Below are 17,471 nucleotides of genomic sequence, written 5' to 3' on the forward strand. Positions count from 1 at the left end.
CACCATATGTAGTAATTAAATCCAATCTAACTTGGGAGGAAAACACAGCTGAAAAGCAGGCTTTCGATGTAATAACTTGAAAATACTTCAGGCTATGAAACAATGAACAAAGAATCATAGAATTGGAAGAGACCTCGTGGGCCATCCAGTCCAACCTGCCACGAAGCAGGAAAATCGCATTCAAAGCACCCCCGATAGATGGCCATCCAAACTCTGCTTAAAGGTCCCCAAAGAAGGAGCCTCCACCACACTCCGCGGCAGAGAGTTCAACTGCTTAACAACTTTCACAATTCTTCCTAATGTTCAGGTGGGATCTCCTTTCCTGTAGTTTGAAGCCGTTGTTCCGTGTCCTAGTCTCCAGTGCAGCAGAAAACAAGTTTGCACCCTCCTCTCTATGACTTCCCCTCACATATTTATACATAGCCATCATGTCTCCTTCTCAGCTCTCTCTTCTGCAGGCTAAACATGTCCAGCTCTTTAAGCCACTCCTCATAGGGCTTGTTCTCCAGACCCTTGATCATTTTAGTTGCCTTCTCTGGACACATCCTAGCTTGTCAACATCTCCCTTAAACGGCAGTTTCCACCATTGGACACAATATTCCAGTTGTGGTCTGACCAAGGCAGAAGAGAGGGTAATGGGTTGAAGATTTAGATATTTTTCACTGTTAAGCATATACAACCTAGATCAGGGGTCCCCAAATTAAGGCCCGGGGGGCGGATGCAGCCCTCCAAGTTCATTTACCTGGCCCCTGTCCTAAACTTTAGACTTAGGGTTGACCTAAGTCTACCTGGTCTTTGGAGATCTCTTTGCTTAGCTACAGCCTTATGAGACCATCTAGATGACTTTTGGAGGTCACTTTCCTTACCTATAGTTTTATGAGATTGTCTAGATTACCTTTAGGGGCCTTTTTTCTTACCTATGGTCTTATGAAACCATCTAGATGGTCTTTAAGGATCCCTTTCCTTATCTATGGTCTTCTGATGGCCTGATGAGCTCATCTAGATGGTTTTTGAGGGTCCCTTTCCATATCTATGGTCTTCTAATGGCCTTATGAGATCATCTAGATGGTCTTTGGAGGTTTCTTTGCTTACCTATGGTCTTATGAGATCGTCTAGATCAGGGATCCCCAAACTAAGGCCCTCCAAGGCCATTTACCTGGCCTCTGTCCTAAACTTTAGACTTAGGGTTGACCTAAGTCTAAAATTACTTGAAGGCACACAACAACAACAATCCTAATTTTGGACTATTTCATCAGTCTGAGGGACTGTGAATCGGCCCTCCACTCAAAAAGTTTGAGGACCCCTGACCTAGATATTCAAGGTGTCCTCAGATTCTCCACTGTTGGCCCTTGATCTATGTGGATGAGAGAAGAGAGGAGGGTCTCAACTTGCTAGATTCTCCTTAAAACTGTAGTAAAAATTCATCTAGGGCAGGCAACTGTTGGGATGACAACATCTACATTAACCCCTTACGGTTCCTTTCTCTAAGGAAGGGTCCTCAGCACCTTTGCCATTTTTATATTTTCCTCCAAAAGGTAATACAGTAGAGTCTCACTTATCCAACATTCTGGATTATCCAACGCATTTTTGTAGTCAATGTTTTCAATACATCGTGATATTTTGGCGCTAAATTCGTAAATACAGTAATTACAACATAGCATTACTGTGTATTGAACTACTTTTTCTGTCAAATTTGTTGTATAACATAATGTTTTGGTGCTTAATTTGTAAAATCATAACCTAATTTGATGTTTAATAGGCTTTTCCTTAATCTCTCATTATCCAACATATTTGCTTATCCACACTCTGCTGGCTTGTTTATGTTGGATAAGTGAGACTCGACTGTAATGTGACATTTTGGGTACTATTTTGAGCCATTTTAAGTCCAGGAGGTGCCATTTTCAAACAGAACTGGTGTAGAAGCTAGGTATCTGGGTGTGCTGAGCAAGGTTTCTTCTGAGTCTAAAACAGCTAAGAAAGCATTTGGGATGCTGTGAAACAAATGTCTTTTTTTGGGAAAATGTTTTAAAAACCATGGGCTCCTGGGATCCACAGAAAGGCTACACTTTCCCAGTACAGTCTACCTGATGTATTACCTTTCTCAGTTGTTCTATGATACATGAACAGGCCATTAACCCATATGATGAGACTGAAAAATAGTTCAAGGCACTTTCCTGCCTGAGGCAGAGCAGAAGACAGCAGCCCAACCCATCCCACCCCAACCTATCCATTTTCCCATGCATAGCATCCAACACCACACAAACAAGGTTGACACATTATTTTCCAATGTAACAATTACCAATATATTAATTTTAGAAAACTGTTTTTCACGGTCCCTAAATGGCAATTTGAGGTTGCTGTCTCACTCCTAATAAAAAACCCATTCCCAGCTGTGTGAGGGCTGCCAGAATGAACTAGAAAGGATTTAAAGGTTGTATAGAATAGTAAATGTTAGCAGTTGCCTGTCTGTGCAATCAGGTAATTCACAACACCTACTTGGAACTCTTTGCAACACAACTCTACAAAAGAACCACAAGAGGAAATTGCTCTAATTTTCACTCCAACATCTTCAAGTGGCATTTCCCAGTTGTTACATTACCTCTCTTTACAAGCCCAACTGATGTCCAAACTGGAGCTCCCAGAAAATGAAAAAGGCATTTTTATTGAGTACTTTTTGGCCCTAATTGATATTATCCAGCTTTGTTCACACACAAGTTTAATTACCAAACTGTCTACTGTGATATGTCTTTATTCTGTTTAAATAATGTATTGCTGATCTATAGGTATATTGATTTTTTTTTGCATGATACAAGGTATAGGATGGGGCATCAGGTCTGAAACTAATGCTACTTTTTCAGAAAACAGTAAGCTACACAAACCAACAATCTGGGTCTCTGTTTTTCTGTTTCCTAATATTCTTAATATGGATATTTTAAAGATTTCAGCAAGATAAACCAGATTGTTTGGTAGTAAAAAAAAAACAGACTTAAATATATGTAACAGTGAACTGCCCAAAAGACAAACAGAAAGATTGTGTACTTTAAGACCATTGCAGCAGGAGGCTGCTGTAAGTGCATTTCTAATATACAGAGCGTTTTAAAATATATACACCATTCACAACTAATAGTAGATTGTTTGAAGGCTATGTAAGTAGATTTCCATCAAAGAATAAATGTTATAATAATGTTTAAGCAGAGTTACAAAATCCACTTTAAATTGCAATGTTATGTAAGGCGTTCAAATTGCCATCCCTGTGCATTATCGAGGCAGAAAGTTGCAAAACACATTTAAAAAGTTTCTCCTGTAATTTTGCAACACTTCTCTACTATTAAAATCTTTAATCCTGTTAAAGGTGTATGGGGAAAAAGTCAGAATTATAAACTATTAAAGGTGCATTCCTGTTGGAGAGAGACACACTGTAAATCTCATAGCAAAACCTTGGTGTTAAAGTGTAATTCTACACAGATTGAAACCTACATGAGAGTGGAATAATATTTTGCTCACAAGTTTACTTACCTTCATAGCTTCGGCATTTCTTACTCAAGAAGTCCCAGGAGCTAGCAAAGATCTAGGTTCAGCAAAATGATGGCAGAACAGCCTGCATTACATTCAGATAGAGGGAGGTGTTTCTGACTTGAATGTGTCTCTATATTTTTAAATTAAAAATCTCTTGCAAATATGAAATTAGCACAACAGGTTTCCATGTGGTTTTATTCCAGCTGTGCTGCCAGTTGGTTTTGAGTCCATCTAGGTTGCAAGGAACACAAGAGTGGCATGTCCCCGCTGCAGTCTGAACTGGTTTGGTCCACTTCATAGGCGGCAGGTGTGCACCAAGGCCTTACTAGCTACTAGCTTCAGGGCCACTCCAGCTGTTCCAATTAACCGAGAGCTAGTTTGCCTGAGCCAAGTTTGGGAAAGGAACTCTCTGACTGTATTCCTTTTTTGTTGGAAATGTAAACCCAAATTAAATTGACCACAGTGTGCTTGTCCTTATAGCTGTTGCAGAATCTCAACCCTGGGATTTCAGGACCACACCTGCTTACATGGTCATCCCATGTTCCCTGGGCTTGGGTGGCCATGGGACACAGAATGACACCCATCATCCCCTCCCATTCTCCTAGTCTGAACATCAGGAAGAACTTCCTCACTGTGAGGGCTGTTCGACAGTGGAACTCTCTCCCCCGGGCCATGGTGGAGGCTCCTTCTTTGGAGGCTTTTAAGCAGAGGCTGGATGGCCATCTGTCAGGGGTGCTTTGAATGTGATTTCCTGCTTCTTACCAGGGGGTTGGACTGGATGGCCCATGAGGTCTCTTCCAACTCTACTATTCTATGATTCTAGTCACCTCCTAGTCTTATCTCCAGTGGAGATTCTAACTTGGTCAGACCACGCCTGGAATACTGTGTCCAATTCTGGGCACCGCAGTTGAAGGGAGATGTTGACAAACTGGAAAGCGTCCAGAGGAAGGCAACTAAAATAATCAAAGGTCTGGAGAACAAGCCCTATGAGGAGCGGCTTAAAGAGCTGGGCATGTTTAGCCTGCAGAAGAGAAGGCAAACAGGAGACATGATAGCCATGTACAAATATGTGAGGGGAAGTCATAGGGAGGAGGGAGGGAGCTTGTTTTCTGCTGCCCTGCAGACTAGGACGCAAGGGAACAATGGCTTCAAACTACAGGAAAGGAGATTCCACCTGAACATCAGGAAGAACTTCCTCACTGTGAGAACTGTTCGGCAGTGGAACTCTCTGCCGCGGAGTGTAGTGGAGGCTCCGTCTTTGGAGGCTTTTAAGCAGAGGCTGGATGGCCATCTGACGGGGTGCTTTGAATGCGATTTCCTGCTTCTTGGCAGGGGGTTGGACTGGATGGCCCATGAGGTCTCTTCCAACTCTACTATTCTATGATTCTATGGATGTGACTCTGGCCTGATGTGACTTTGAATGCAGCAATGCGGAGACTGGAAATGGTGGGAGGGGAAAATGGTTGAGACTAAGTTTACAAAGCAGTGGTGAAAAGGAGAAGAGTTTGCAGAAGCTTGCTCTTCCCTGTTGGCTCAGACAAGAGCAAACTGCTGCAGCATCTCCAAGCTTGTGGGTTCATCCTCACCAATACCATTTGGTCTCTTGACCATACTCTGATGGTGTCTGGCCACATGTGTCTTGGTTTTTATCTGTGGAATGTGAGCGTATGCAAATGCCAGTCTTTAGCATTATATTTGGTGGCTCTTCCCGGTGTTGAAAAATACCAGAGTTCCCTCTGAAAACATAGGGTTTTGTTAGTCTTCGGGAAAAAGCATCTCAATTCTTCCCAGATCAGTGGTTCTCAACCTGGTGTCTCCAGATGTTTTGGCCTACAACTCCCAGAAATCCCTGCCAGTTTAACCAGCTGGTAGGATTTCTGGGAGTTGAAAGCCAAACACACATTATATATACACACATTTTTTATGTAGATCGATTAGAAGTTTTCTCTGTTTGTTCCTTGGGGGATGCAACAATTTCCAACCAAGTTTTCTGGCAGTTTCATTGTCATCAGCTACAACTGTGTGGCTTTAGTAGTGTCAGAAAACACAGCAACAGAGATTACAAAATATCTTGCCTGGTATATAGGATTGCAGTGCCTACATATCCGAACATCACATCTTGTCTGGTTTTGGCTAAACTGGTTAGTACTTGCATGGAAACCACCAATGAATATCAAGTGCTGTAAGCGCTATTTCAGAGGAAGGAACTGTCAAAACCACTTTTAAGTTTTCCTTGCCTAAGGAAACCTTATGAAAATTCATAGGGTTGGCATAAGTCAACAGGAAACTTGAACACACACACATATATAGGATTTATAGGATTACATGCTCAGCTTCCAACATTAGTCACCTTTCATAAGCAGAATATGATGGGACAGGCACTCATTTCACTCTCAGCATTTAGATTCTCAGAGATACTGTATGTTAACGCGGAAGATAGGAATTTCATTTAAAAACAAAGCAAAACTGCTGTCATGGCTAACAGATATCGATAGAACTGTCTGAAAAATTTGTGAAATTCATGTTTAAAGCCTATCCAGTGGCTGGCAAGCACAGCATCTTATGAAAACTGAATTCCAATCAGCAAAACAAATATTAATTATTATATACCATTTGTATTTGTACAGAACAGAAATGTTATTTTGTCATTGCATATCTATAGGTGGAAATGAAGTGAACAGAAGAAAGGGGAGAGATTGTGACAGAAACAAACCAAAACCAAAGTTGTGCATTTGAAAGAAGTAAATTTTCTGGGTGCATATGCAAATGGTCGTCCAATCCCCGAATCTACATTTTGGACAAAATGACATTTCACTTTAAACAATAATGAACAATATTATTATAACAATTTTACTGATTAAAGTCTCTAAACCCAATATAGATTGGAGCCTGTCTTCTGTTTCCCCTTTCCATCTCTCAGATCTATCAGTATCACCCTTGGAAGCACTATGGGTGCATCTACACTGTAGAATAATGCAGTTTGACATCACTTATAACTGCACCGACAACTCTTTTGGCAGAGAAGACAAAAACTACAAAGTTTACAAAAACTTTGTAAAACTACAACTCCCAGGATCATATCACATCAAAACATGGCAATTAAAGTGGTATCAAACTTCATTAATTCTACAGTGTAGGTGCCCCAACTGTCTATGTAAAGCTCAGAAGAGGTGAAAAAATAGGTTGTCCTTCCACTTGCACTCACTGTAAACTTACCTGAGCATCTTCTTTGCATCTACCTGTATGGGAGGGCCTTTAAGATTCAAGGAAGTTGAAAATAGTGGGAAATGTCAGTGAGTTGAAATTAAAAAAAAAATCAAAAGCTTACCCGTTTGAATTTGATAACTGCCCATTAGAGATATAGATCACTATTTTGACTTTGGCCGGAGAACTTTCCTGTTGGCAGTGACCTGCCTAGATGCATCGGACAAAATACAACCATTGTAATATTAAAGAATAGAGCTATTTTGCAAACTATACTTATCATGGAAATCCAGACACCTGTGGTTACCTTCCCAGTTCCCTGTATTATTGCATATTTTTCTTTGTATGGTTGCCATATGCTAGCTCTTCAAATCTGAGCATGTAATCTTCATATTATGCAATGTTGTTGTTTTTGTTGTTACAGGAAACAATCAGGGCCAGCAAACACCTCCTAACATAGGATTCCCCCAGGCAGGAAACAGCCAAGCTTTGAAACTGCAAGGCTATTCGGTGCAAATCAAGGTGGCCAATTGCAACATTCACACTTTCTTCCAATAGGCAAGAGTTCTTTTTCCCACCCTGGACATTCCACAGATACAGTAAAGTCTCGCTTATCCAACGTAAACGGGCCGGCAGAACGTTGGATAAGCGAATATGTTGGATAATAAGGAGAGATTAAGGAAAAGCCTATTAAGCATCAAATTAGGTTATGATTTTACAAATTAAGGACCAAAACATCATGTTATAAAACAAATTTTACAGAAAACGTAGTTCAATACACAGTAATGCTATGTAGTAATTACTGTATTTACAAATTCAACACCAAAATAGCACGATGTATTAAAACCATTGACTACAAAAATGCGTTGGATAATCCAGAACGTTGGATAAGCGAGTGTTGGATAAGTGAGACTCTACTGTATATATATAAACCTCACTTGCCTAATTTTCAACAGACCCCACAACCTTTAAGTATGCCTGCCACAGATGTGGGCAAATCGTCAGGAGAGAATGCTTCTGGAACATGGCCATATAGCCCAGAAAACTCACAGCAACCCAATAATAATAGACTTTATAATTATACATATTGCTATTATTTTGCATTCTGATTATGCAAATGTAACACATTAATTATTGCATTTACTTCTATCACTATATTTCAGCCTTGTTTTCATTTTTCAATAATTAGTCTTCTAGAACTAATAGAGTGATGTTTCTATTTGACGGAACTTACCTTGTGACCTATTACTAGTTCTTATATGTTGTGGGAATTGAAGGGCAGCTACTATGTAAAATGGCCAGGTATATTGCTGTATGGTAAGTAACAAAAATACCTTTTTTTATCATGAACTCTAAATGCTCATCAGATCACAAGAGTTGGTTTCAATTTGCTTTTGTTTTTAGCCATCCATTTTCTTACTGGTAGCAGAAAACAACAACAAAGTATAGATGCATAACAATGTCACATGAAACGTCTGAAAAAATGTCACATTTGAATCATAGAATCCTGGAGGAAAATGCTAAGATTTTTTTTTTTGTGATCCTTGTGGTCTCTTGCTTGCAACTGAGGAATTCGGTAGTATGGCTTATCTAAAAAGTTGTCTTTTTGTTCCATCTTCCATAGTTCCTAACTCGGCCCATACAGGTACAAGATGTGGTTCTGGTGACATTTTTGGATGAACACACAACTCTTCCCCAGAGTTGAATACCTGGTGAATTTGTTGAGCATGGCCTACTTGGAAGTTGGCATTCTCAGTCATATAATTTGAGATGTTTTCTAGATAGTAAGGATTAATACAATGTGTTTAGTAATTCAGCTTTGAGATTTTTTTTTACACAGACATGATCATCACATCCCAGTGCTGTTGTCATCTCCTCTCTTGTAAAAAATGGCCCAATTGGCTCATTTATTTCAGGCTTTTACCCACAGGCAATTGGATAACACATCTACCATTAGGAAATTGAACTATTTTCCCCCTAGACATCTAACAAAATGCATTTCTTACAGAAAACAACAGGCCACACAGAAATGTCAAACACTAACACTTATTTTTTAGGAGTTACCCTACTTTTCTGCATCTGTCTTTCACAACCCTGGTGGCTATATTGTTTTTTTGTGCAGTCTTTGTGATGAATCTGCAAAACAGACATCGGCTGCACTTGACACATTAAAGTTTCCTGTAGATTTGAAACATAGACCCAGGAAACTGGAGACATGGATCCAAGACATAGAGCATGAGTAAATACAAGCATGCCTTAATTAATAAAGCTTTTGACAAAGAAATGTACCTTTATCCTTACTCTGCCTACAAAATATTTTGTTTTTCGGTAGGAGGAAAGTGAAGCAAGACTGGAGAAATAGTATAACTGCAGCACACACTATAACAAAACTCGTGTTGGGAAAGAATGGAATTCTATTCTTGCTAATCTTACTGTAGTTGGATGTGCCTAACTACAGCAGGCAAAATAAACAGCAGCTGCCTCACAACAAAACAGAGAAAAGGGGAGTGAAGATAAGCCTACCTAACCAGCTAATCCCACTTAAAAAAAAATCAGCCTTGAATATATTGGGATGGTTCAAACTGTTGCCTATTACCCTAACCTAGTTGTTTCATTTCACATGTTTATATATTTAAAATTATGCTGAAACGTGTTAAAGTACTCTCAATTTTTGTTGTGCTGGAGCTGTGCTATTCTTTCCATGTTAGTTCTGCCTCTAGAACCAAACTTTTTGTCCAAGAAGTGATGCCCAGGCACACATCTACTTCATTAATTCAGGTTGATCTCTATGTGAGGTGTGAAATTTCCCTCACTGCCTTGAAAGCACTTGCAGATGAGCCAACTGTTTCTACAAAAAATACTGGGCAGAGGAGTGGCTGTACATTTTGCCCTACAACTCCATTTATAGAAGAGCTAGATGCAAGAAAGAAAGAAAGAAAGAAAGAAAGAAAGAAAGAAAGAAAGAGAGAGAGAGAGAGAAAATCTAGTAAACCAGGACATATAAAGATCCAAACACCCACATGGGCATATTATCAAGATTCCCCAGTTGTTGCATGGAAAATGGGACTGGGGAAAGTCTTGAATGAGGCAAATTATAATAAATATTGTTCTGAAATTACGTAGTGAGTTATATTAATATCTTGAGCAAAGAACCTGCTGCATGTCACCGTAATGAGCTCATAGCTATCTTGGAGAAGAAGACTTATATCAACAAAATCTAGGTGATTTCTTTAAGGGGAGCACCTTCTCACTTCTTGTATAGGACAAATTCTCCACACATTCCACATGATGGAAAATGGGCAGCACAACATAGCCAGTTTTTTTTTTTTTGGACAAAGTTGTCATTCTCACTGGACATGGTTAATGACCTTTTGTCTTCTCTGTTGCTCACCCATCATAGCTAGAGGGAAGGCCACAGCCACAATCCGATCAAAAGTCTATGACCTGAAATCAAGGACAAGATCAGTCAAAGAGGTTAACTCTCCCTTCCAGCACTATCATCTGAGTAACTATAAAGTGTGAGAAAAGTGATTGTAAAAATAAAAATAAAAAATCCCACTTGTAACCTTTATATCTCTATTTCCCAGACCTCATTACATGCAGCTCTGCTTCTTACATTCAGTTCCCCTCTTGAAGGACACACTGCTGATCTATTAACCACTTCCCTGCAACCATTTCTGTGTGAAAATTCCTACACAATATATGGTCCCACACAACTTGTGATCCAAAATATGTAGTTAGTTAACTATGTAGTATTACACATATATCAAATGCATGACAACTCCCCATCTTATTTTTTGCAATCCCAGGAATGCTGACACATATTATTGGTGAAATGTATTCTTTGGAGATCACAACTTGTCCATGGAAACAATAAATGAATGGGGATTCATTTGTTATGTTTTAGCAATCCTAATGTTTTACAAAAGCTGAGTAACTCCAGAGTATAAACAATATCCTGCATTGGGTTGTTGTATGACTTTCAGGCTGTGTGGCCATGTTCCAGAAGTATTCTCTCCTGACGTTTCGCCCACATCTATGGCAGGCATCTTCAGAGGCTGTGTGGCATGGATAAACTAGACAAAGAAAAGAAAAAATATATAATAATAATAATAATTATTATATATGCGCTGGGATCTGCGCGCATCATCCGAAAATACATCACACAGTCCTAGACACTTGGGAAGTGTTCGACTTGTGATTTTGTGATATGAAATCCAGCATATCTATCTTGTTTGCTGTGTCATAATAAAATAATTTTATTTATATACCGCCTTATCTCCCGGATGGGACTCAGGGCGGTTTACAGTCAAAAAAGCAACATAAACATTACATAACAACGTAATAACACATTATTAAACAAAGTAAAATAATACAATTATAACAATAAATCACACTTACATGACCAGATCAAGGGGACGGGAACCATAAACCCAATATATTAAAATGTATCATTTTAGGCTAGGGAAATCTTGTGCAATATATTCAGGCCCAGAAATCGGCGGTATTCCAATGTAATTACTCAAAAACCTGCCAACACCACCAGGTCTTCAGTTCCTTACGGAAATTGGATAATGTAGGGGATTGCCTGATCTCTTTTGGCAGTGCATTTCAGAGCCGGGGGGCCACTGCCGAGAAGGCTCGTTCCCTCGTCCCCACGGATCAAACAACTATCATGTCAGACTACACAGAGAAGCCATTGAAATCCACGTGGACAACTTCAACAGAAAGGAGGAAACCATGAAACTGAACAAAATCTGGCTACCAGTATTAAAAAGCTCTTAAAATCAAAACAGTAGATGGAAACCAACACTCTGAGGGCAGAGAAGACCCAAGGACGCTACTGACTGAACAAAGGATGCCCTCCAGGCAAGAGACAAAACCTTTCCAATGCTAATTAGGGTGATTAACTGAAACATTAATGCTGGCTTCCCAGTGACAAATGACTCTTGCCACACCATGGACTCTCCACAGATATATATATTTTTTCCTTTCCTTGCCTAGTTTATCCATGCCATACAGCCTCTGAAGATGCCTGCCATAGATGTGGGCGAAACGTCAGGAGAGAATACTTCTGGAACATGGCCACACAGCCCGAAAGACACACAACAACCCTGTGATCCTGGCCATGAAAGCCTTCGACAACACAATATCCTGCATTGTTCAGAATAGAATAGAAATTCTGCAGGTGGAGCTCTGATGGTTTAGCTGTGATTCCCATCTTGCTCACATAATACAACCATTCCAGGACTGGTGGATTGGGGAGGAGAACCAACAAACTATCTGGGCTGTACACCATCTGAGGCATTTTCCAGAGCATTGCTTCTCAAATGATGCCTCTCCAGATGTTTTGGACTTCAGCTCCCACAATCCCTAACAGCTGGTAAGATGACCGGGATCTATGGGAGCTGAAGTCCAAAACATCTGGAGTAGCAGAGTTTGAGAAACACTGCTCCAGAGGATGGTGTAACTATTTTATGTCATAGGGGCATAGCCAAAATGCTTCCCTATCCCATACCATGTTGAAGGAAAAAGGAAGAGAGGCCGACCAAGGGCAAGATGGATGGACCAGTTGAAGTTACTGGCATGAACTTGAAGGAACTGGGGTCGGCAACGGACGACAGGGAGCTCTGGCCCAGACTGGTCCATGAGGTCACGAAGAGTCGGAAACGACTGACCGAATAAAGAAGAAGAAGAAAATCCCATACCATTTGCCAGTTGTAGAAGAGCCATTCATGGGGCCTATAATAGCAAAACTCTGAATCCTAGGGGAATTTTGGTCAAGCCAGAGGGTGGAAAGGAATGCCAACATTTATAACAAGAGGAAGACAGCAGGTATATTTGAATTTGTGAAATCCTTTAGAAATTATTTATTTCTCTGGAACCTAGAAAGTTTTTTTATAGTGTTCCCCAGACAGATAGCAGTGATATAACTAGATATTATATGACCAGGATTAGGAGATTCAATATGATCACGATATTGAATCCAGTGATATTGGGTGACTGAATACCAAACTCAAGGCAGAGTTGATAGCTCATGAACTTGAATTTCAGTCCAATGGTAGAAGAATTAGGAAAAAATTGAGACAGTAGAGGGCAAGGATTTTTTTTTTTAAAAAAACAATGACAGGCAGAAAGAAGAAGACATCCAGGATCGATCAAGATTAAATAGGAAAAACATGGATGGGGTTAGCAAAATGATAGCTGGTAAGATATTCATTACTTGTAAACTTCAATAAAATGCACTACTTTACATTTCATACTATAGCAAATGTCTAATTTTGGTGGGGAACATAAATTAGAAACCAAACCAAACACACACATTTTTCTGTGATTTTCAGGATTTCGAAGTACCTCTCAACCCACTATCATATCTATTTATAATAGTCCCCATAATATTTGGAGGGTTTTGGTTTCCTCGTTTTTACTGTGACAATATACATTCAGTTCTCATGTGCAGCTATTTTGTGAAAGGACCTCACTAGGACTCTTTGTAGAGAAGGTACAAATGAATGGCATTGAAGCAAGAAGATGGTCTTCTTCTTTGATTCCTCAAACCAGAGCTTTTCTCCATCAAAGTTCAACTTTTAATTGACGAATGATGTTGATGTGTTAGCTATGGATAAATATCCCCCTCCACAACCAACTGAAAAATCACGTATCCCAATGAGGCTGAAAAGCAATGTGGATTTTAAAAAATCAAGTTGTAGGAAACCTCCAGTACTGACCTGTAGACAAACTGAAGACAAAGTAGGCCACCAATTTCTGGGTTATATCCATTTACACAGTGAATTTTCCTCGGTTCATGGACAGATATGCAAATATGAACGTATATCTTTATAATTTCACGTATGTCTTCAGAAATTAAAATTAGGCAGTTCTAGAACATCCATATCCAATAAAGAGCTGCTCTTGGGTTCCTACATAGGGAGCTAGCAAAGTGTCAAATATGCATTGGGGCCAATATGCACTGGGATCAATGCACATTGGAGTTGTTGCGCATTGGATACACATTGGTTCCATTGTGTACTGGGACACTAGGAATGCCGCTGTCCTCACAAAATAGCATATTGTACTCTGTGATAAAGAATTCTGGGCATTATTACTTTAATTTTCTTTTATTTCATGTTTGTGTCCTTCTCATGTTCCTAACTGAAGCTGTGTAGAATAGAGAAAACGAAGCATGTGTATCAGTTTTAATAATCAGTACCCCTCCTCATAGAAATCCAAATCTGGAAAGAGACACTACAGAATTATATATTTTTTTCTTTTCTTTTCTCTTCTTTTTTATAAATGTCTTCAACATGTAAATAACCCACGGGAAGGCCAAGAAAAAGAAAGAGTCAGGAATTAATTACACAATTACCAATAAAACTCTACCCTTTTGTCTGAAAAGACCAATACACAGCTAACTCCATATACAGCATGCAGTAATGTCAGAAGAAGGACCCGGCTGAGAAATAATGTGCTAGAATGCTAACAAATAATAATAATAATAATAATATTATATATGTATATATGTATGTATTTATATACATATATATATATATACTGTATATATATATATAGCTCATAAAAAAGAATAAGCATATCCATCTAACTCAACATACAGTGAGCATCAACCTTTGCACTTCCAAACAGTATGAAAACAGCGGAAACCTTTCTTGAGTTTAACACCAGAACAACGAATGGAGACTTGGTAATGCTGGTGGAGCTGGTGCTTGTTCATTCTTGCATTCTCTTTCTTTTCTGGACATTTTCCATTCTCATCTAAACAGATCACACAAACAACTGGAGATATTGACCGTTCACCTCCTAGTTAAGAATCCCGCTATTCATTTTGTTTTTAATACTTAATAAACTTCTTTCCCCCCATTTTTTGTTTGTTTTTGTATTTTTTTTATGAACTAACAGTTCTAGGCTCATATCAGAAAATATAATTAATAAAATTAATAATGAATCAGAATCCCTTATTATCCATGATATCCATGTAGTACAATGATTCCGTGTCTTAACAATTGGGTGTTATTGTTGCTGTTGTTTTTCCTTCCCTTTTGCTGTCGCTTGTGGTTGCATTTTGCCAGAGCGGTTGTCATCTGTAGTTGTTGTGTTGTACTTTGTGATTAAAGAGATAACAGTGCAGTCTGTGAGAGGAAGAGAATCAGAGGAGGAAAGCCATGACGGGTTGCGCACAAGGCAGCTGACATTGTAATCCTCCCTTTAGTAGAGTTGGTCAAGTTCAGGGGGAAACAAAGACAGGAAAGACAAATGGAGGGAAGGAAAGAAAAGGAAGGAAGGGATGTAAGATAAGGAAGGAAGGACTCGGATATCTTGCTAAGATTTAATGTGAAAAAAATGGGGAGCAATGGTCACTCAGCCAAATGAACTGGTAGGTCCCCAACAGCTGTATACGTGTCCATATCAGGAAAAATGGGGAAAAATTAGAAATAAAACAGCACTCAGTTGTGTTGATACATCAGCAGAACAATATGGACTTTTCTTGTGTTTATTTTTTCAAACTTCCTTTCTTTCTCCTCAAGATTTCCTCATAATATACTCTCTTTACTATTCTGATTATTTTTTTAAAAAATTTAATATTCTTCTTTACTTTTTCTTCTTCTTTTTCCTTTTGTTGAGTGCCACAGTTGAAGGGTCAAAACTTGAGCAGCAGGTGTAGGAGAAGGAAGGGGAGAAGCCAGACACAGACAGCTCTTCTTGACCCACCACTGTTGCCATCATGCACTGCTCCGGGCCCTGGAAAAAGATAAGAGGCACCATTTCAACAAATGGGATCAGCAACAATTAACTTAATAAGAAAATGCCCACCCCCAACAACTGCCATCCTTGTAAAAACGATTTCAATTTCCACAGTTGGGTTCAGTCTCACTCACCCATCCATAGCTCCAGATCTTGAGCAAAATTGAAGCTCATTTTCACACTCTATGGACCCCCAACAAGAAATATTATAGAATTGCCATAAAATATTCAACAAAGAGACAGCCTCAGTATCCCAACTTTTACATGAGTCGATAGAAATGCTTGAAACAGCATTTCAAGCTGGAGCTGTAAAGATCTGAAGTGTGTCTGGCTGGAGAACTACTAGCCAAACAAATGCAGAACTATAGTCAGAGAAACTCAGGATTCAAAAGCCCACTAAACCAATGATGGGCAACTTTTTGCATTTGGTGTGTCAAAATTCACCAAAAAACCTAGCATGACTTGGGTGGTGTGTCACTTCGAGAGAAAAAACCCTTAATTTCACAATATATATAGTTTAAGTAACAAAAATATATAATCTATATATATAAAAGGGTAATGAAATTTCGGCCTAGGACAAAACAACAAAACTACACATCCCAGAAACACTAAACTTGGCAGCACAACCCCTCATCCATGCCTCTACGTCCATACAACAAAAAGAAAAGAAAAATAAAGTCCTAATTAGAGGGAGAGGAATAATTGTTTTTTATCCAATTGCTGCCAGTTAGAAGGTTAAGCTCTGCCCACTTGGTCTCCTAGCAACCCACTCAGCCCAGGGGAAAGGCAGAGTTAGGCCTCACTTAGGCCTCTTCCACACTGCCTATAAAATACAGATTATCTAATTTGAACTGGATTACAGTATATGGCAGTGTAGACTAAAGGCCCTTCTACACAGCCATATAACCCATTTATAATCTTAGATTATCTGCTTTGAACTGGATTATTTGGACTCCACACTGCCATATAATCCACTTCAGTGTGCATTTTATACAGCTATGTAGAAGGGGCTTCATATAATCCAGTTCTAATCAGATAATCTAAGATTATAAATTTAATATGTAATAATTACTGTGATATAATAATACAGAACAATATAATCTCTAAAATCAGGACAGTAAATAAAGAGCAACACTCTGAAAGCATAAGCCACAGCAATGCGTGGCTGGGCAAAGCTAGTGTGTGTATGTGTGTGTGTGTGTGTGTATGTGTGTGTGTGTGTGTGTGTGTGTGTGTGTGTGTGTATATGTAATGTGCATAATTCCCATGGAGTAAACAACAAAACCACTGGACCAAATCACACCAAATTTGGCCACAAAAGACATTAGTCATCCAATCAATCTGCATGAGGCAGCGTGTCAGCAAAAATGGCTAGGCGTGTCAGTGCTGACATGCGTGTCATAGGTTGGCCATCACTGCACTAAACCATCTCAGTGCTGCTTTCCTTTATTCAAAGCAAACACAGTGTCTCAGAGTGTTTTCCTTCTTAAGTGGCCTGTTGGGTTGGAATTGCCCATTCCATAGGGAGCTGTTGCACATCGGTTTGCATAACATCTGCCAAAGTACTAAACTGCCATAACAACTTATCTCAATATAAATCAGAAACCAGAACAACCCTGCCTGGCATATCTCCAACATTTGTTGAGATCCTTTTAGAGGCAAGCAATGTTCCAAAATGATCAACAATCATGCTCAATGGGTTTCCCAGATAAAAAAGATTATCCATTGAGAGCATATGAGAACAAAAACAAAGTATGCTGAAAATGGTTGGCCTGGAATTCCCTGCTGAGTTTTCCTTCCAGGTTTGGACCATTAAGACATGCAAAGTGCTGTTATTGGTGGTGTTTCTATACCAGTGAAATGCCTTTCCCCCCACAGATTCTCCCAAATTTATTGCAGACGACCCATGCCTACATCTGTAAGATTGGTCTATTTATATTCATAAAGGCTAAGCAGACGTCGATGGGAAATAACTGTAGGCTTTGCATTTTTTA

At 39.3% G+C, this 17,471-nt stretch overlaps 1 protein-coding gene across 11 annotated transcripts in view; it reads right to left on the minus strand.

The window, feature by feature from the left end:
* Positions 1-13,902: 13,902 nt before the first annotated feature.
* The window catches only part of ntm (neurotrimin), a 1,038,813-nt gene continuing 1,035,244 nt past the window's right edge, over positions 13,903-17,471 (minus strand). For 10 of the 11 annotated variants that reach the window (XM_062961402.1, XM_062961406.1, XM_062961403.1 and 7 more), the window contains one exon: positions 13,903-15,474. In XM_062961402.1, the coding sequence (XP_062817472.1) occupies positions 15,374-15,474 (101 nt within the window). In that variant the 3' untranslated portion in view covers positions 13,903-15,373. The remainder of the gene's footprint in view (positions 15,475-17,471) is intronic. The other variant, XM_062961404.1, reaches the window with a different exon arrangement.

The sequence above is a fragment of the Anolis carolinensis genome, unplaced genomic scaffold, assembly GCF_035594765.1.
Source record: "Anolis carolinensis isolate JA03-04 unplaced genomic scaffold, rAnoCar3.1.pri scaffold_8, whole genome shotgun sequence".
NCBI lineage: Eukaryota > Metazoa > Chordata > Lepidosauria > Squamata > Dactyloidae > Anolis > Anolis carolinensis.